The sequence below is a fragment of the Xyrauchen texanus genome, chromosome 44, assembly GCF_025860055.1.
Source record: "Xyrauchen texanus isolate HMW12.3.18 chromosome 44, RBS_HiC_50CHRs, whole genome shotgun sequence".
Taxonomy (NCBI): Eukaryota; Metazoa; Chordata; class Actinopteri; order Cypriniformes; family Catostomidae; genus Xyrauchen; species Xyrauchen texanus.
The window spans coordinates 5,879,675-5,900,491 of record NC_068319.1 but is presented as its reverse complement, the minus strand read 5'-3'; the positions used below and the strand labels follow the sequence as shown (position 1 = coordinate 5,900,491).

At 38.1% G+C, this 20,817-nt stretch overlaps 1 protein-coding gene across 1 annotated transcript in view; it reads left to right on the top strand.

Moving 5' to 3' along the window:
* Positions 1–17,808, top strand: part of LOC127636750 (versican core protein-like) — a 31,315-nt gene extending 13,507 nt beyond the window's left edge. The window contains exons 7-15 of the mRNA XM_052117453.1: positions 3,058–3,780; positions 5,286–7,064; positions 7,444–7,557; positions 7,657–7,770; positions 12,803–12,961; positions 14,161–14,243; positions 15,944–16,088; positions 16,176–16,358; positions 16,759–17,808. Coding sequence (XP_051973413.1) covers positions 3,058–3,780; positions 5,286–7,064; positions 7,444–7,557; positions 7,657–7,770; positions 12,803–12,961; positions 14,161–14,243; positions 15,944–16,088; positions 16,176–16,358; positions 16,759–16,883 — 3,425 coding nt within the window. The 3' untranslated portion in view covers positions 16,884–17,808. The remainder of the gene's footprint in view (positions 1–3,057; positions 3,781–5,285; positions 7,065–7,443; positions 7,558–7,656; positions 7,771–12,802; positions 12,962–14,160; positions 14,244–15,943; positions 16,089–16,175; positions 16,359–16,758) is intronic.
* Positions 17,809–20,817: the final 3,009 nt, after the last annotated feature.

Sequence of the window (20,817 nt, the reverse complement as noted above, 5' to 3'; positions counted from 1 at the left end):
ATGGCATGTAGATAGTTCTGTTTCTCTCCCTATCCTCCATGGTGATCTTCAACAACACTTAACTTGATAAAATAACATTTTGATTTAGATTTTGATCTGCAACAAGATAACATTTTAAGATAAATTGTTCTTATTTAGAATATTAAAATCAACATTATGTTCTAAGGGTGCCACCTTGTGGTGGGATAAGACACCACGTGTTGTGTAAGCATGTTGTGTTTGAATAAAGAGTTGAACGAGTTGAATAATGTAAAAATCTTCCATACCTATATACGTGGTCACAAGCAGCTACTGCGACTATGCTTAACTAGCACTGAATGTTCCTTGTCTTGGCACGTCGTCAACAAAATGTGTCGTTTCTGCCAGACATAGCAGAGCAGTCAAAAATGTTTTGGTGTGAATGGCCGCTTAGTCAACCAAACTCAACCATTGGTTGAGTCAATGTTGCTGCATCAGGCAGTGCAAAGTTTCACTAGCACCTCAGTGTTTACACTTTTCGAGAAGATCAACTTCCAATTGTCTTACTATAGTTGTCTCTGCATTTTAAGCTCGAAAAAACATTAAAAACACAAATCTACACTTCACCTTTAACTACATACACATTTAACATTTACCTCATCACAGCCCCAAAATTGTTTTGTTACACAGGGAGGTTTCTGTTTTGCTGTGATATCATAACAGCTGTTACTGAGAGACTCTGGGTTGACTTTCCCCCACTCTTGTAGCTGGGTGGAAGCAGCATAAGACATTCTCTCCTGGGCATCCTCACATTTCAACCCCTCATCTGCTATACCTCTGTCCTAATTCTAGCTCAAATACATGCCGTAAAACGGTAAAATAACTGACCTGTTTTCAGGTCACTTACTGTGCCCAGACCAACTATGACCTTTGAACCCTGTAACTGTCCCACTGGGGGTTGTTTAAACTCGCTGTCTGCGCAATCTCAATCATCACTCTAGAAGGAAAATGGAAACAGGCCACACAAAGGTGGCGGTTAACATGCACTTAATCCAATTTTACCAATGTATCTCCTTTTACCCCCTACCTCTTGGGAATTTGTGGCTTTCCTGTTAGCCGCAGATTATTTCATGAAACACTTCTCTTTAAATGGGCTTCCACCGCAGAGTACCGCAAAACAAACAAAGGCGCTCTGGGTAGACCAGGAAAAGAGTGCGGAAGGCAAGAGTGCCCCAATATAATATACAATCAAGGGCTAACAGAGGTAATGTGGCTTCCTCCTGTGATTTTATGAGGGAAAAAGATGCCTCATGTTTTACCTCAGAGATGGCTGCAGAAAAGAGGACACGTCCCTAATGTCGAACAACTGGCTGTGTGTCTACACACTGAGCTACTGAAAGACAAAGCAGATACACTGTACCACCATAGCCCTTTCATTAGTGTGTAGAGAAAGTTAAAGACAGCTTTACAGATGGATAAACCAAAGCAACAACATGAAAGAGAGAAAAAGAAGGCATGCAAGAAAGGAGAGAAGGGTGTGGGCCTCAGTCTATCCACAACACTCTGCATAACTTCAGCATTATTCAGTTTTTCTGCAAGATGAAATGTTGTGGATACCAAAACTGATTTAATAAATGAATTAAAAATGATCAAATGCATTGAATGGCTGAAAAGAGTTACTAAGGTGGTTTCTTTAAAACTGTATTTGTTACAAATAGCTATTTGCAAATGAAGTAAATAGAAAAGAAATACAGATAGACTACACAATAGTCAGTAGTGGTGATTGTAGTATCTTTCTTTTGTTGTAAATTAACAATTCTAATCCTGCAAATAATCCCCCTGTTTTTTAATAACAGATTCAGATAATAACGATAATCTGATTCCATTTTTTTATGTAACCGTAGTGGAATACAGTTACCTTTTTTATGCTGATTATTCACAAAACCTAGTATTCTTTATTTTTTTTTAATCCCCTTTTCTCACAATTTGGAATGCCCAATTCCCACTACTTAGTAGGTTCTTGTGGTGGCGCGGTTACTCACCTCAATCCGGGTGGCGGAGGACAAGTCTCTGTTGCCTCTGCTTCTGAGACAGTCAATCTGTACATTTTAGCATATGGCTCGCTGTGCATGACACCGCAGAGACTGGTGGAGACTCATGATTAATGTCCTGACTGTACATTGTGATCAGTTGAATGTCACTTTGGTAATAAAAGTTCCAATTTCTTTCATTAAGAGTAAAATATGTACATTATTCCAAACTTTTGGCTGCCAGTGTATATGTGTATGAACAGAGAGGGGTGAACATTATTGTCAGAAGTTATAGAATTCGTTTTTTGGTCAGTAAAAAGTTAGACCTGCATCAGGGTTAGCATTAATTATTTCATAAAACATTCCTACTGCTTTTATTCAAGAATATTTACCTGCTGGATTGAGTCAAAACGTGTTCAGAACACATGCAACTTAGCCAAAAAAAGTTCTGGAAAGGAAACTGGAATTTGAAAATAAATATATACTCTCAAGTTCTACCCTGTCATACACAGTACGTCATTTTCCTAAAATAACTCATTACAACCAAAAGATCCAATGAAATGCTTAGACTATTCTGCTATTGTTGGCATTGAAAGGAATTCCATGACTAAAATATCAGGACTGTGCTGCCAGTGATTGCACCTATTTGGTCAATGTTAATAAATGAATTGTTCTCCATTTTGGATAAAACTACTAATACAGTACATTTGCTTTTTAAAGGTAAAGTGTTTCTTTTTGGACGGTAAAATATTACTTCTATCCCAGTTTAAAGTGCAACCATAGTAAGCTATTTGTTGTCTGACTAACCAAAGAGAGTAAACGCTAACTTTCAAAACATAGATGTGGTTGTGTTAGTGGGCGGATATGCAACTTCAGGCTCAACCAGTGGCATAAGTTTGGGACGGGACTACCTGTTTGTTTGAAACACCTGTTTGCATGCAATCATTAATTTTAATCTAGTGGTGCAGAAATTACACACTTCACCTTAGTCAAAATGCCTTCAAGTCAAAGTGCTGTGTCAAAATAACATCTTTTCTCCCTCGGTTTTTCTCTGTTTTCTCTCTGTTAGCAAGGGAGCCCACAACACCACCTACATCTGTGCCCACAACAAGGCCTACAACAGCTCCGATTCCTATGATCAACCTTCCAATCGCTTCCCTTAGACTGACCCCTTCTACACCATCCCATGACTCCACAGATGAGCCCCCATCCATGTTTTCTGCAAGCATGGCTCCACGCCACAAAGCCACCCCTGAGGCCTTCACATCTGCTGTAGCCATCACTTTTGCCCCACCTGAAGAAATAACATTCAAAGACTATGAAGATAAGGACAATGCCTTGTTGCAAGCACTACCCAATGCTGGTGATCCTCTCTTACCTGATCAGCTATCCTCAATCACCACCACAACTGTAATGCCCCATTATCCAGATTCAATTTTTTCCATCCAGCTACCCCATCAGCCCACAACAGGACGCAGACACCCTGGGATGGATACTCCTCATGGGGAATACAGTGAGAGTAGCGCTGAGGGTAGCAGCAGCGGGGACATGGACACAGCTAAGAATGCCATTCCTACTTTGACTACTGTGTTTGTTACAGACAACCAACAAGACCCAACAAAATCAGCCATCATGTACAAAGAGGATGAAACCATAGCAAATATGACTCAAGAACGTTTAAGTGAAGCGGTCATACATGGCGAGAACACAGAAGCTAAAAAAGATGTTGACACGGAAAAACAGTTTCCAGTCCAAATCTTCTATGTCAATCTCCATGAGAATAACCACTCAGGTAAGACTAAAGGTAAAACCTTTTAGCAACATCACATTTTAAGTGCAATTACATTTGCATTTGGCAGACGCTTTTATCCAAATTATTTAAGGCTAGGGTGAACTTTGACATTTGATGCATGTGCACTACTACTGCTTGTGATTCTCTTTATGGACAGCCAATGCAGGGCACAAACTGTCCGCATGTCTGCATTGACTGCAGACTGCATGCAGACAGTCTGTGTATACTGTGCTGATGACAAAATGTGCATCAGATGCTTTTACAGTGCATCCAAGTTATATTAGTATGTGAGTTGTCTGGGAATTGAACCCATGATCTTTGCATTGCCAGTACCATGCTCTACCAGTTGAACTGCTGGAACACAATTAAATAGGCTAAATTAAGTTGAATGTAGGGAAGTTTAAGTGAATAGCAATACCAAAGCCATGAGTTTGTTTCCCAGAGAACACTAAAAAAGATAGACCTTGAATTCACCACTTGTCACTTTGGATAAAAGCATCTGCCAAACTAACAAATTTAACTGCATTTTTTACCTTAAAAACCACTTGACTTGACTTGACTTGATTTTTCATATAATTACTTCCAAACAAGACCACGGTGCTCACATTACCCCTTGTTTCTCCTGTCATTTTTTGGTACACTAATGTTCTGTGATTGTATGTTATCCAAAGCAACATGTTGGATGTGAGTGACTGAGTTGGAAACAGTGAGATGCAAATGTATGTAGATCTTTGCTTAAGAGTAACCAGGCTTGGCTCCGTCCAGCTGCCCACTGTCTTTTAAACCTGGACCCTGTTGTCTTTTGATTAAATGCAGTTGCTTTGATAGCTGGCTTGTGCCAAATCTTTAACTCATCCAGAAGTATAGCCAAACCGTGGTGCTACCTACACACAAAGAAGCAGGGAAACAGATCACCCATGCTTTCCCATGACCTTAATTGACTTCCCATGTTGCTGGAGAGAGATGAAGTTGATAAACTTCAGTAAATGGCCTGCAGACAGCGTTCCTGTCGTGTAGGTCCTGTGGGTCTACATTAATCAGTTGACCCATTTAGACCATTTGATACTGTTCAAGTGGCATTTACTCTAGTAAAACATCAGGCAGGGTTGTTGAGTGTAAAAGAGAGATAGAGAAAGAGAATAGCTCTTAAAGCCACAGGAGACAAATGCCTCCCGGGTCAAATGGCAAAGCCCCTTAAAACATAATTACTTTCCCTTACCTCGCCCAGTCTACGGATCAGGTTACCATATGTGGCTGCCAGTGTGTTCACTATGGGTTATTATATGTAAGGATTTTCAAAATGTACTACAACAATTTCCCAGTTGATGAAATCACTTAATGAGTAGTTTAATTATCAGTTTGCTGTAAAAGGAACACTTATCAGCAATATCTTAAAATATCTAAAAATGGAAGCAAGCTTTATTGTGTGATGTTAACTCAGAGTTATCTCTAAACAGTTTAGTTTTAAAATGTATGCATAATGGGTTCTCTTGTTTTGTCAACAGTTGATGGTGTTATCCAATTTATTCAAGGATCAGACCAACCCTCTTCTCTTCATCCAGGCCTTCTGTCCACTAAAACTGAGTCTCCTTTGGGCAGTGGAGAGTATGATTTATATCCCCCAGCTTCTGCAACTATCACCCCAGAATTGAGTTTCATCAATGGAAAACACGAGCTAACTCTGAAACCGGACATTGAGCGGACTCAGGAGGCGAGAGGAGACCAGTTTGACACCGCCATTCCGGCAACGGAAAAAACTGTCCATAGCTATGAAAGATACAGTATTACAGAGGAGGCTGAGGGTGTCAGTTATTCTCCTGAGATAGGTGAATCTGGCTCAACAGCTAGAAGCCCAGTCGAGCCCCAAATCACAACAACGGAGAGCTCTGGAAGTAAAACCATGACAGAGTTTTCCACATTTGCAACCAAATCTCCAAGCCATGAGATGCCCTTAAAAGCCATAACCAATAGAATGCAGACATACGTAGAGGGTTCGGGAATGCAAACAACAGATGATGAAGAGGAACTGAGCCCTACAGAAGGTTCTGCGGATGATGCGCTACCAACAATGACATCTCAGGTCTCTGATTTTGTAGCTACCGATGAGACAGAAATAGCTGAACAAAATCAGACTACAAATAAATTTGTGGTGGATGGTTCCACCAAGGCACCATTTATTACATTAAAAACAACTCTAGAACCCAGCACTGTTGGCAGAAAAATGCAGCCATTTATAGAAGATTTTGAGGGATCCACCTCAACTGAAGAGGAGGGATCAGGACAAGATTTAAATCGAACCAAAGAACCACAAAACCTAACTCAATCGCAGTCTTTTACTGTTTCATCTCACATCTTTACAAGTTCCTTAAAAAGTACTGATCCCAATGAGCCAAGGCACCCCATTAGTTTGGATGTGCTGATTGCAGAACCCACAATACGTATTGTTTTAACTTCTCAGAAGGAGGAAATCTTAGAAGAAGAAACACAAACAAAATCTCTTTCAATGTCTACAGAGTCATTTTATACTGAAAACTCTAGCAGTGGACAAGACCAAAGGACCAACAAAAGTCCTTTATTGGTGCCTGAGTTTGACAAGGATGCAAACACAAATTTCACAATCACTGAGAACATGAGCTCTGGTGATCAGCCAACTGAAGCATACTCACAGAAACCGTTCACTGCTGCTGTTACTACTGTGCCATCCCTTTACATCCAGAAAACTGAAGAAACAAGGAAGAATTCTGCTGATGATGAAACAACTATATTATTTGAAGGCTCTGCAGAAGAACCAACACCATTGACTTTCACTTCTGTCCAAACTCAGACAAGGACCCAATTCACAACCCAAACACCAATGACCACCATTCTGCCCAATGATGGTTTTAGAGCAACCACTTCCATGCAGTCATCCGATACTTCAGAGGAGACGATTCAAGATATGTCACTTTCTCCATTTGGATACACAACTGAAAAACCTCTCACCTCTTCTATTCCAGTTTCTCACCTCCACGCCTTCCGTCTTTCTACAGAGCCACATGTGCATGAGCCAGTCCAGGTCTTGGGTAGGGGAACCACTCAGTCTACTGCTACAGAAGAAATTCTCACCACCCCACAAGCCAAAACTACTGTGGCATTTGAGGAGGATATTGTAGATTATGACACTGTGACAGGTTCCTCAATTGTTGAAGGAGAACCACCATCCAGGGAAGTGTTCACCTCAAGAAAACCAGAACATTGGACTGCTGCCAGTTACACTGTTGAGAGCCACATGTTTAATTTTCAAGGTACCATATCACATGTTTTTCTACGCTGTTCTAAAACTGCTCTATGTAATTTCTGCACCACTTGCTGTATCAAACAGAATTCCAAAAATAATGTTTTCAAACAGGTTTTAAACTTGTTCAGATCCTGTCTCAAACTCACTCCATTGATAAAGGCAATATTGCTTTCCAGGGCCGCTCCAACTGACTCTAATTCTGTTTGGTGCCATTAGTGGTGCAGAAACGACACACTGCTCTTTTGTAACTTACAGTGATTATGTTTTAGAGTGCTGTTTTGGTCATTTTCACAACAACTCCCATCTAGACGTTCACAAGGAATACGTTTGCTTTATTGTGTACATTGATCCTTTACAGATTAATAGATGATATTGTGTTATTTCAGGCCTCACACTTTGCTCAGTCAGTGTGTGCGAGAATGGTGGAACATGCTTTTCTAATGGAAAAGGAAACACTTGTGTCTGCATGCCTGGATTCAGTGGAGAACACTGTGAAAATGGTACGGAGACTCTAATATTTTCAGATTTATTCATTTTTGATAAAGATGTTTAGACTTCGTGGGTAAGCTCAATTATTTTTCATATACAAATTCCTGCAGACATTGACGAATGCCAGTCGAACCCTTGTCGCAATGGAGCTACATGCATTGATGGGTTAAAATCTTTCAGCTGTATCTGTCTGCCCAGCTATTCAGGAGCACTTTGTGAACAAGGTATGAAATCAATGCTAATTTGCAATCATTTTAATTATAATTTTATTATGTGAATCCTTAAAGAAATATATTGGACTATAATATTTTGCTAGCAGGTTTCGTTATTTACAACTAAATGTATATGAATACAATGTATAAGATGTAAATAGCATATTTAGCTATTTACATCTTAATCTCTATGGACAGAATCCGTGGCATGCTAGCAGGTTGCAAGCAGGCCGGTAAGCAGTTCTGGTACTCAGATTAGCTTCCTTCATCCTAACACATGTAATATTTAAGTGGTATGGTTTTACTTTCCAAACAGTGTAAATATTGCATATTTGGACTGACTACTAGGCTTCCATTGTACATGGAATATTTCTTTACCTAGTTTTAATTTTATTGGTATTGACTAGTGGATAGAATGTTATGATTAAAGGTGCAGACATAAGGTATTTCTTTCTAAATATTGATTTATGCCTGTTTAACTATACTGCTGAAGCAATGATTGTATATGGGAACCAGTCCAAACTGCAAGCCTGGACTCAGACAAACCAAACCATAGAGCTCACCACATCTGGCTGGCCTGATCCTCCAGAGGGTGTGTGGTATGGTGTCCAGAGCGAATGCAGATTTGTGCCAACAAAAGGGTTCAGAGAAAAGGGCATACAGTCAGAGACGGTACTGCCTATTCCCTTTCGCTGAACTGCCTTACTTGGCATGACTCCAGACACATTAATGTGGCTACGTAAATGACAAATGCATTTTCCTCATACTTGTCCACCACATAAGCATGATTTTTTATTCATCCCATGTTTGGTTAGTGGCTTTTAGATGACTTAGGAAACTAATTAAAGACAGAATGAAATGGCATTAGCAACTCACTGAATTTACATAATGTGACATTTCTATATGAAAGACATTATTTGGTATAGAATACTATAGGTTGTGGATTTGTTTTATCCAATTGGATTTGAGTGAATTGCCGCATGACCTTACAAAAATCGAGAGTTCTGGAAAATCCCTGTATCAAACATCCCACACATTTGCCACTCATTCTTTAGCACAATATGATCAGGAAAGTGGTACATTTTGTTGGTTGCTTGGTTGGTCAAAGTGTCTAATTTACTTAGTAAAGCTGAAGTGTGTAATTTCTGCACCATTACCAGCACCAAATATAATTGCTGAATTAATGATTTTCAAACCACTTTCCCAAATACTCCCCGTCTTCCATTGATTTGGCCAAACAAGTGCTAAACTCATGCATTTAGCTGAATCAGTGTTCTCTTGTTCGACAGATCAAAGATATACTGTCATTACTGCAGAGCCAGTGTTTACATTCTTCATGGAAATCAATCTAAGAACAGTTTACATACAGTTGTCTCTGCTCATTAGGTGGAATAGGAGAAAGTAAAGAAAGTAAATGTGGTAAATTGAGATTCTTGTTGTATTTACTATAACTTGAAAGAAGAATCAAAGCATTTTTATCTGTTGGTTCCAAATCCACTGTCAGGTTGACCATTTAGTCTGGCCTTTGGCTAGGCATTGTTCTGGGTGGGGGTTAAGCTTTGATATGTATGAAGTGAAGTACAGTACAAAATCACATTTGCATATAGAGAGTGTCTTGTTGAAATCTAATGAGAGCCTTGTTTCACAGTCAGTTCCCATACTCAACCAAAATCTGTTCAAGTTACAGTGAAGAACTTCAAACATGAGAACATTTCCTTTGGATCATCTGTTGTGGCTTGAATTATGACAAACATCTCTTAAGAAAAAAGAGATGGAAAATATTGAAGCACTTTGCACATGGCTGTGGACAGTGCTCAATGTTTGAGTACGATGAAGTCAAGTCATTCTCCTGTGAGGAAGGGCTGAGACTGATTCTGACTATGGTTCCTTGACACTTCTTGGCTATTCCCTTTTTAAAGGTGAGGAGAACGATCGCCATTGGCACATGCGTCCATACTGCAAAATCAGCTGGATTCAATTAACACATCAATACGTCTCGAAGAGGCTGTGTAAGTCTCATGTAAGCTCCAAGTCGTATTGGGGACAAGCCACAGTATAGCAACTCTCCAACAACTGCCTCGTGTAGTGCTTTTCTTGTGACGTGACCCTTGGTTTTCCACTATGAAAATAATCAGGACTTACGTATGTGAGCAAGCTCGGAAAATTGATTTTGAAGAACTTAACTTTGAAGAGGGCTATTAACCTTCTTAGGACTTGACATTTAAGCTCACTTTCTCAGACTTGACGATCGTGCTGGGCGTTGGTCCCCCAGTGGATTGGTTCCAGCTTCATCTAAAATATTGCTGCCATTACTCAGCAGAGCTAATCTTTTCCACACACACACACACACATGCATACACATCACCTCTGAGGACATCTGTTTTCTCAGGCTTGTTAGCCAAAGTCAGAGGATCAGGGAAAAAGAGACAAGAACTGCATTTGTGGTGATGTGAAAGTAATGTAAAAAGAAAAAAAAGAACCTTATTTCACTTTTAATAAATCACATTATGATCTCTTTCATCAGTGAAATGGAATTTGGAACTGAAGTGACAGTTGCTGTGTTAAGCATTAATTGAAATTCGCTACTGGAGCAAAAATACTATGAGATAGAACTTTGTAAACCCAGATGACAGAGTCGTTGTCGTGATCAAAATGTCCTGCACGCAAACAGACAAAACCACTCAAAGATTCTCCTCTGATGATAGAGCCAATGCAGCAGCAATATGCTGTTCAATGGCATGTTCCTTTCACTCATTGACTAATCTTTTTCCTTATTTCAGTTAACATCATCTTCGTAGATTTAACCTTACAGCACTGCACAGACAAATTTACAGTCTCCCACAGTCAGAGGCTTGAGTTGGCTCCCTTTAACAAGACCACCTGAACTTTAAACCTAACCCCCCAGAGGAGAGGGTCAACTCGGGGTGAAAATATTTGATTTCATTCCAGTTCTTTACTTCATGATGTGATCCATCATGCATTTTGAAATTTGCTCACAATTTGGTTTAATTATTTTGGTATGATTCATGATTATTTTCATCATACAAATATGATGAAATATGCTGAAGACACATATGTAACTAAAGAATTACCTAGACTGGCAATTATCAATTATTTGTTAGAGCAAACTTTTAGCATTGCTTGGGGTTAGGGATTTGAACAAAACTTTTAAAGGTGCACTAAGTTGCTTTTGTCTTTGTGTCATCTTGGACTTACACTGACACCTAGTGGCTTGGATGCAGGATAATTTAAAATCAATAGTTTTCAGGTTTAGATGCCATTCTAGAAATGGAGTATTCACAGTCAGCCATGATTTCTTTAATCAAGTGAAAGTGTCAAATAACGAAACTGTTAGTGAGATTAAGCATCATGTGATTCTAACATGGCAGCCCCCGTGTGTGCTAATATAACTGGAGTCTTCATTTTCTACATATATTGCAAAATTACAATGTCTTTAGGAGTTAAATTATTTAATGAGGAAAAACTTAATGAGTGCACCATGCACCTTTCAGACTTGAGTCAAACAAATGCAGGGATCTCCTGACCTCCTCACACAAGCGCATGATTTCACCATCTCCTGATGTTAACCAGCATTTACATCATCGTTTTGCACTACTTTGTGAAAGCAATGGCCCAACTGTGTGTGCTGACATCTTGTGGAACCACTAATTAGTGTGAAAAATTCCAGGCACATGCACAGATCATGTGTACAGAGCCATCAGGCCATCCATACAGTGCTCCCATACTCTGCTGATGATGACATGAACTTCTGTCAACCTGTACGCATACGCTAGCATACACATAAAAACCGAAGTGTCCTTTGGGCTTAACTTGTCCCACTCTGTGCTACGAACTGCATAACAATGTACTAAAAACGCTCTGAAAATAAAAAATATTCCACCCCTAGTCAGGTTAATTCTGAATGTCAGAATATGTATTTTAACCATACATTAGATTTTAAAACATCTAGGCTGCATGTTGATTGCCTCCAAACTCAAACATATAGAGCTAAGATTTACTGCTTGTGTGAAGGATCAGTTATTTACTACACAGTTTGCATTACTTGCACTACTAAATATTTAGAGAGCACATCTGCTAATAAACAAAATACTGTACCTTTAGGGAAAACCAAATGAGCTTATAAATGAGCATAATCAGTCAAATAAAACTGTAAGATGTGTGTCTGAGATGATTTACTTGGCCTTGTTTAGTGATGTTTTCTTTCCAGCCTCATTAGATGTCATTGTTTGCATTTAGCTTCCACGCTGAGCACTGCGGTCATTGGGGGGTTTAAGTCCAAGAAAAATGTTGATGATCGTCATTGTATGCTGTCAAATGAAAAGTGCTTTGCACTAGTTTAACCCAGTTAGCTGAACTCAAAACAGAAACAGCTCTGTGTCCACATTATATTCTGCACCAAAATTGTAGTTAATTGTACTTGATCTAAAAGACAGGCTTGTTCATGTATAACAAGACAGCAAATGGCTAAAAAGTCAGTCATGAGACGTCTTTTCATAAATAGACTCTGAGCATTCTGATGTGTGTTGCTTGTTGTTATATCATGCATTTCAGATGCATCTACAGTTCAAAAAAGGGTCTTTTATTTAATTGTTGGGAACAGGGATGCACCAAAATGGCTAAATTGGTCTATATCCGATAAGAGGGCAGAACTGTATTCTAAATCTAAGTCATTTTACTTGCTAACAATGAAATCAGAAATCAACACATTGTAATAAACAGTAACACCAGCTTAAACTAGTCCAAGGAGGTCTTCCAACCTGGTCAGTCTGGTTTGTTGTGCTGATTTTAGAATGGTTTTGGGCTGGGAGACCAAATTTAACCAGCCCTGACCAGTAAACCTGCAGGGTGATGTTATCTGTTCACAATATTGGTCTAATCAGACCATTAACAATCTCTTAAAGAACAAATAGTAATATTAGCTACAATGAGATAGCATACATCGATCCTTTTGTAGTCAGCTTTCATATGTGCTCTAGTGTGCTTGAGTTTCTCATAATTCAATTGATGCCATTCATACTTTCAGATACAGAGGTTTGTGACTTTGGCTGGCACAAGTTTCAGAGCCACTGCTATAAATACTTCACGCACCGGCGCACCTGGGAAGCGGCAGAAAGAGAGTGTCGTATTCAGGGCGGTCATCTCACCAGCGTCCTGTCTCACGAGGAACAGCTCTTTGTAAATCGTAAGTGTCCTGTTTCATAAACCGTATCCAATACTGGTTATTTATTTGGGGTTCCCCTAAAAGGTATGTGTTACAAAAAAATAATAGAAGTGTATGAGCACTTACTGAACGCTTGGAAAGATTCAACAAGGCATTATTCATACTACAGACGCTTGACCTTGCAGTTGACTTTAACTAAACAAACCTCCCTTCTGCTGCTAGAGGCAAAGAAATGATTAGTTATACACTTGTTTGTTTCATGTGATGTGTGGTTTGGTTTAAGTGACTTCCTGCTTTTTCCACTCCAATCAGGTAATCCATTAAAGATGTCAAAGACGATTTCACTGGTCCTAACATGAGAAGAATAATTAATTTCTATCAAATCCTTTTGCTAGAAATCTATGAAATTACACCCTGTAACTGTAGCATTCAAGTTTTTATTTTATTTTTTATTAACCTTTATTTAACCAGGAAGAGACTCATTGAGATTAAAAATCTCTTTTACAAGAGTGTCCTGGCCAAGACAAGCAATTTTTTATTAACCCTCATGTGGTTCCAAACCAATTTGACTTTCTTTCTTCTGTGGAAGGCAAAAGGAGATGTTTGGCTGAATGATAACAAAGCTCAGATGCGAGCGCTTGACCTCATAGCCAATGCGTGGTCTGGTTGAACATGCTTAACGTGCATTCTTGTGTTACCGTGGCAACAATCCTCAGTACTCAAGGGGGCAATAGAGTTACCTTCAAATGTCTTTGCCAGTTAACTGTATGTTTTATTATTCAGTTAAGTGGCTATAAATATATTGACTTTAACTTTTGTTAAGCACTGTTCACTTCAATCTGTTGCTCCGCCATGACAGTAGTTGAGTTGAAAGAGAAAACACAGTAGAATTTGACAGTTCACACTAATCTTGTTCTAGCGCCCCTTGTGGCAACATTGAGAATGCAATGCGTAGTTGTGTAAAGATATGAATTGAGGTCTAACACATTTTAGAATGCAACAATGCACGAAATCAAGCTTGCATTGCAAGATGCATCTGCGTTCATTTTTGTTTTGGCCTTAAGTCTTTATCCACTGAGAATCTTTCCCTCTGCTATAGTTCTGAAATATAATTTGTGTCAAGACAGGTTGCACCAGGGAAACGAAACATGTTTCCATGTTTGAGATGAGGGACTTATATGGCAGAGATATAAATTGACACATGTATCATTGTCTTTTAGGAATGGGACATGACTACCAGTGGATTGGGCTGAATGATAAAATGTTTGATTACGATTTTCGCTGGACAGATGGCAGCCCGATGGTAAGACGAGTCATTGTTTACATCCTAAATATTTTCATTCATTAGATGCACACCTGTGTTCCTTGTGACCACCATTGCTCAGATATGAGTCATCCTTGCTTTCTTATAGCTTGAACTCTGACCTGATTAAATGAGGTTGCTTGATCCTAAAATTATTGCGAACCCATAATCAACAGGCTCTGGGCAAATTATTTGCTGTCCAACTAATTGCACAAGACTTTGGGAAGGTCCTGGGTTCACTCTTATTCTGTGAAACTCTCATGCATGTGCATTTGCTTGAACCACGTTTCAGTTAGGATTATGAGTCATTATGGAAATGATAGAATGCTCCGCAGCCAGATTTTAGGGCTGTTCGATTTCAAAAATTTCCGATTTCAGGATTCAAGAATCAGTTCCAAGAGTCTATTTCTTAATAAAAATAAAACAGATGTCAAGTGAAATATAGAGAGTCCAATATAAAGCATACTCTATTTCTGATTTATAGTATGAATGACAAAAGAGCTTGATGTTTTCAATTAATAGGTCTATTCTAATAATAAATATGGGTCTATATGCACATTCCAATGCGCTTCAATCCCATTGGCTGAGCAGATGTGCCTGTATTCTGAAGAACTACTGCAAATAATGTTAAAAGCCTTTTGTCAAAATTGCCTGTTATGGCTATTCAGTTGTAAAATATTACAGACTACTGCTGTTGTTCTGGATAGCCTCTCAAATCCCAACATCTCGGAATCTAAGTGTCGATTATTTTTGGAAAGCCCTACCACATTCCACAATGTTTCTACACAAACTGATAATTAGCTAATTATTGATAGCTGCAGATAATTAGCTGCAGCTACCTTTTAAATTGAATACATATGTACTTTTGTTATTCAGTGCATTTATTTATTTATTCATGTTTTTGTTGTGCATTTGTTTTCTGTATGTCTGTGGTTGATTGTATGTGTGATATTTATTTAATTGAGGGATTACACTCAAATCAAAGTACCCACCTTCCTTTGCAGTTTGCCCTAATTGTTCAGTACTTACTCTCTAATTGTTAAGTACTTGCTATTGACAAATGTGACACTTTATAGAGTTAGATGTACAGTAAGATTGGTTGCTTAGAACCTAGAAAAGATCAATGTGATATAACAATGAGTTTTTCTTACAGCCAACAAGCCTCAGGTAAAAACTGTCTAAAGATAAATTTTGGGGTGGAAGAGAGACCCTTGTATATATGTATATATATATATATATATATATATATATATATATATATATATATATATATATATATATATATATATATATATATACAGTAAAAATGATTGCGCATCAACTAGTAGATGAAAACGTACTGCCATTCTACATCTGAAATGGGGCTTGTGTGTTTGTATTAAACCCATGCAAATTGAGTGCAGCAGTAGATTCTATTTCAAAAATCTATCATCCATTTCCCCCCTTTTTTATCAAGGAAAGTCCCATGCAACCCTGCCAGATGTGGCTTAAAGAGCCTCTATTTTAATTCTTACATGTGATCTTTGCGCCCTCATGTGGGCACATGATGTAGTACAAAAGTAATCGTGTTTGTGTCAGATAGCATGCTCCCATATTTGTGCATATTTGTGTTGTGTAATCTATATGGAATATATAATAATATACAATACATAATAATATTTATTATTAAGTATACAGAATTCCCCATCTGTTTGCACTAGCAATTTGAGAATTGGAGAGTGGGTCAACCGGACAGCTTCTTCTCCACGGGTGAGGACTGCGTAGTGATGATCTGGCATGAGAACGGCCAATGGAATGATGTGCCATGCAATTATCACCTGACCTTTACCTGCAAAAAGGGCACAGGTGAGACCTCCTCTTCTTCCTCATTTGGCGGATAGATATCTTGCACTTTGATGTGAACTAATTTTCTTTCTACTTTATTTCTCACAGTTTCCTGCGGGCAGCCACCTATCGTAAAGGATGCCAATATATATGGCAGCATGAAGCCACGCTATGAGATTAACTCCCTGGTGAGGTACCACTGCAAGAACGGTTTCATCCAGAGACACGTTCCCACCATCAGATGCAGAGGAGATGGCCACTGGGACAATCCCAAAATCACATGCTTAAATCGTAAGTCACTTTAACCTGGATGTTAAAGGAATAGTTATTCCGTCTTAATTACTCACCTTCATATGATTCCACACCAAAGAGAATCCTAGAAATTCTGCAAAATGTATATATTTTTTGTTTAAAGTAAAAAAAATCTCAGAGGTGTCTTTTTTAGATCTTTTCATTTGGAAAGCATAACAATCTAATCAACTAACATCTTAAAAAGATCAGATTTACAAACATTCTAAATCCTAAACGTCTCAAAGACATCTGCTGAATGTCTTATTGTACTGTGAGAGCAAACATCTAATAGATGGTGAGCAAACAACCTAAAAAAAGGCATCTTTCAGATGTAAACACACCATCAAATAGACATCTGGGTGATGATATTGTACTTTAAGTTTCATTTTTTTTTCCTCAGCATCAACCTACCAGAAGACGTATGCTCACAAATATCAAAACAATAACTTTTACAACAATAGTAAGAGACGCTACAATGAGAACAGTCTTCGCTGGTCAAAAACAGCAGATGACTCCCTACACTGATCTCCAACCGGAACAACAGATGCTTCATATCAACACAGAGAAAATCTTCAGTCTAAAGGGATGAAGCCAAACTATGTGCCTGATGAATGTTTTAGAGATGAGAATTGAATTACCCTGAGAGACTGCAACCCCCCCCCCCCCCACCCCACATCATCACCCATCCACTGAGAGAGTGTACTTTCTTACTTTGACTATGCAACAGTCTAAAGCACGTATTGTATTAATGTCTTAATTTTTCAAATGGGGGGGGGGGGGGTGCTCTGGTTGTAATGTATTATAGTAAAGAAGTTGAACATGAAATTAAAAACAGCTGTGAATTGTGACTTTTGTTATTTTTTTAATTGATCCGTAACTTTCACTTATGAAGAACTGGATCTCCTTTAAGAAAGCACAATTATGGTACGCATAGAGTATAAACAGAACAATTACAGTAAGCATTTACAAAGAATAACAGAACAAAAGGCTTTATATTGTTTAACATTGGTAGGGTAGGGAGGGTTTCAAAAGGCATGTCACGGGGTTTGAAGAAAAACAATGCTGAAAGGATTGTCTGGAAACCATGACTGGAAAACAAATCTTCAACATTGTCTTCCTCTTCAGTACCCTGGTTATCCGAAAGATTATACCAAACCATTGTACACTCTCATTATCATATTCACATATCAAAATATATATTTGAGGTGTTTTGTGTTTTTTTTTTTTAAGATTTGGGTTTGTAATAGATAACCATTTTTACTTTTTTAAATGAATGTCATGGTAAAATATGAATACTGTATGTGTGGTTGAATGAGCTAGCCTTTTTGTTGGACATTATTACAACTACATCAAGCCATAGAAGTTAATTTATTTCTGAAGATACCGATGTACCGAGATAACAATGAATGAACTGTGATATTTTGAATAATAAAGTGCTATTAAAATCTTAGGAATATAGTTGAATTGTATGTTTTCTTGTTTGATTTCATTTTACAATAATCCTGCATTAATTTTGACTGAACGTTATGTGGACATTGTGCTTATGATGTCCTATAGATTGCGATGTAACGGATAGTTTTTATCACCATCATCAGTTCAGTAGGGAAAATGGAACAGCAGAGGCCCAATTTGGTGATTTTATTGACCTGTTTCAGTGACGTCTGGTCATCCAATCAAAGATTGGATGTCCAGGAACTTCCTTCTACTCAATTCCAACAAAACAGAGGTTCTAATGATTGGGCCAAAAAACCTCTAAAAATAAGCAGCTTAAATATAATTTGACTTTCGATGGATGTACTTTTATGTCGTCTTCTACAGCAAAGAACTTAAGTGTTATATTTGATACCTGTCCTTTGAAAATCAAATTTACAATGTTTGTAAAACAGCATTCTTCTGCCTGAGAAATATTGCTAAATTACAACACATGCTCTCTGTTGCTGATGCTGAAAAATTTACTCTACTCAAGACTAGATTATTGTAATGCATTACTGGGCGGATGTCCAGCATGTTCAATAAATAAACTTCAATTGGTTCAAAATACAGCAGAGAGTGCTGACAAGAACCAAGAAATATGATCATGTTAGCCCCATTTTATCATTGTTACATTGGCTACCTGTAAAATGACAGACAAAGCTTTGAATGGTCTATCTCCACAGTACTTAAGTGACCTTCTACCATGCTGTATTCCATCACGTTCATTAAAATCACATAATTCTGGCCCGTTAATAATTCCAAGAATATCAAAATCCACAGAAGTAGGTAGATCCTTTTCATACTTGACTCCTAGACTATGGAATAGTCTCCCTAACACTGTTTGGGATGCAGACACACTCAGTTTAAATCTAGACTAAAGATTAATCTATTTAGCCAGGCATACACCTAATTTATCCATCAATTCACAATTAGGCTGATTTAGTTAGGAAAAATGATGACATCACTTCAGTCTTTTGACTTCAGGGGATGAACTGATGCCAACTACAACTGTAAGACAAGGGATACATCATATGCCACTGAATAAACCTTGGACATAGGATGGACCCCATCGAACCTCTTAAAGGTGGAGGTTCACCTGCATCACCTTTGTCTATTGATGCATTACATTCTTGAAATGGAATACATAAACTATAAATTATTCATCAGCCAACTAACAAAGGACAATCTATGTGAACTTCTGCAGTTAATCCAGGATGGACTTCAAAGACATTAGTCATTAATCTTAAAGAAAAAACTATATATATATATATATATTTATTTTTTTAAACAGCAGACCTTATCACTTACTTAATTTACAAATTTTACATTACATTTACACATTTGGCAGACGCTTTTATCCAAAGCGACTTACAGTGCTCTTATTACAGGGACAATCCCCCCGGAGCAAACAGGAGTTAAGTGCCTTGCTCTAGGACACAATGGTGGTGGTTGTGGGGATCAAACCAACAACCTTCTGCTTACCAGTTCAGTGATTTAGCCTACTACGCCACCACCAATCCTCTGGTGTTTTAAACCCTGGCTTGCACTGCACACAAATAACTAATATTGGCATGATATTCCTGTTGTTTAGCCAGAGGGGAACTGGCCCCCACAGTGAGACTGGTTTCTCCCAAGGTTATTTGTCTCCATTAACCAACATCTTACAATTTAGTGTTCTTTGCCACAGTCGCCTTTGGCTTGCTCACTGGGGTTATAAATACAATTATTATTTAATTACTTATTTTTAAACACAATTCACAATCATATTTTATCAAACTACACAATGACTCTAAGACTATAAATATTACAGTTTTATCTTCTGTTAATGCCTGATCTTCTGAAAAGCTCCTTTGAAATGATGTGTTGTAAAAGGCGCTATACAAATGACAATTTCTTGACTTGATGTCACTTTTCCCCTGCAGCCACCATATTTGTGACCATCAGCAGGAGGTAAGTGGAAAAACACCCTTAAAAATATATCAATACAAAACTTAAAAAAAAAAAATGCTTTTAATTCATGCCAAGTCACAGGAAAGGTGTCATACAGGTCTGAGGTCCTCCTTGCAGACTGAAGCGCCACAGTGGATCTAATCCTCTTTAGGCCTACTAGTGGATTTTGGTGACACAGTGGATGTTGTTTTTATGTACATTATTACTTAGTTTTAAAGTTAGAGTACATTATTACTTAGTTTTAAAGTATTACACTGAGACATTTGTTTAATATAACTTAGATTTAAAAAAATGGTCATTACTGTGGATTTCGTAAATTAGTTTTCTATGTTTTTCCTCTTCACCCACAAAAAACAAATAAATCAAGCAATGTACCTCAAAGTGCTCCTCATTTTAACATTTCCGCTGTACATAAATTCCATGGGGTGAATTATTTGTATTTGTATATTAACATGTAGTGGTCAAACATACTTGGAAGTATTCAAAAGTGAAATTAAAAGTGAAGCTGGAGAGCTTTAGGAATGACTCGCTCAGTACACGGAACCGAAAGGAGCACATCTGTTACTCTGAGCACAAGATGGAGTTGTGGAGCACAGAAGCCCTCTGAATTCACTGTAATACTTATACACAATACAGACAGGACAGGGCAGCGTGCATAGACTTTGAAGTGCTTGATTTATCTATAAATTTTATTTAATCAAATCGTTGTAGCCCTTTGCAGTTAAATCATCGCACAATGTCATACCGCAATTTTATTTTAATTAATTGTGCAGCCCTAATATATAAATGTGTGTGTATGTATGTGTGTGTGTGTGTGTGTGTGTGTGTGTGTGTGTGTGTGTGTGTGTGTGTGTGTGTTATATGAATATGTATTAATGACAGTTAAGTACGCCACAGTAATAAAACAAAACATTAAAATGTGAATACGCATGCGCATTAAAACATCTACTACGTCACTAAAATCCAGTAGGCATAGGATTAGATCCACAACGTCATCGCGGTACAGTCTGCAGCGAGGAAAACTTGGCCAAATTGG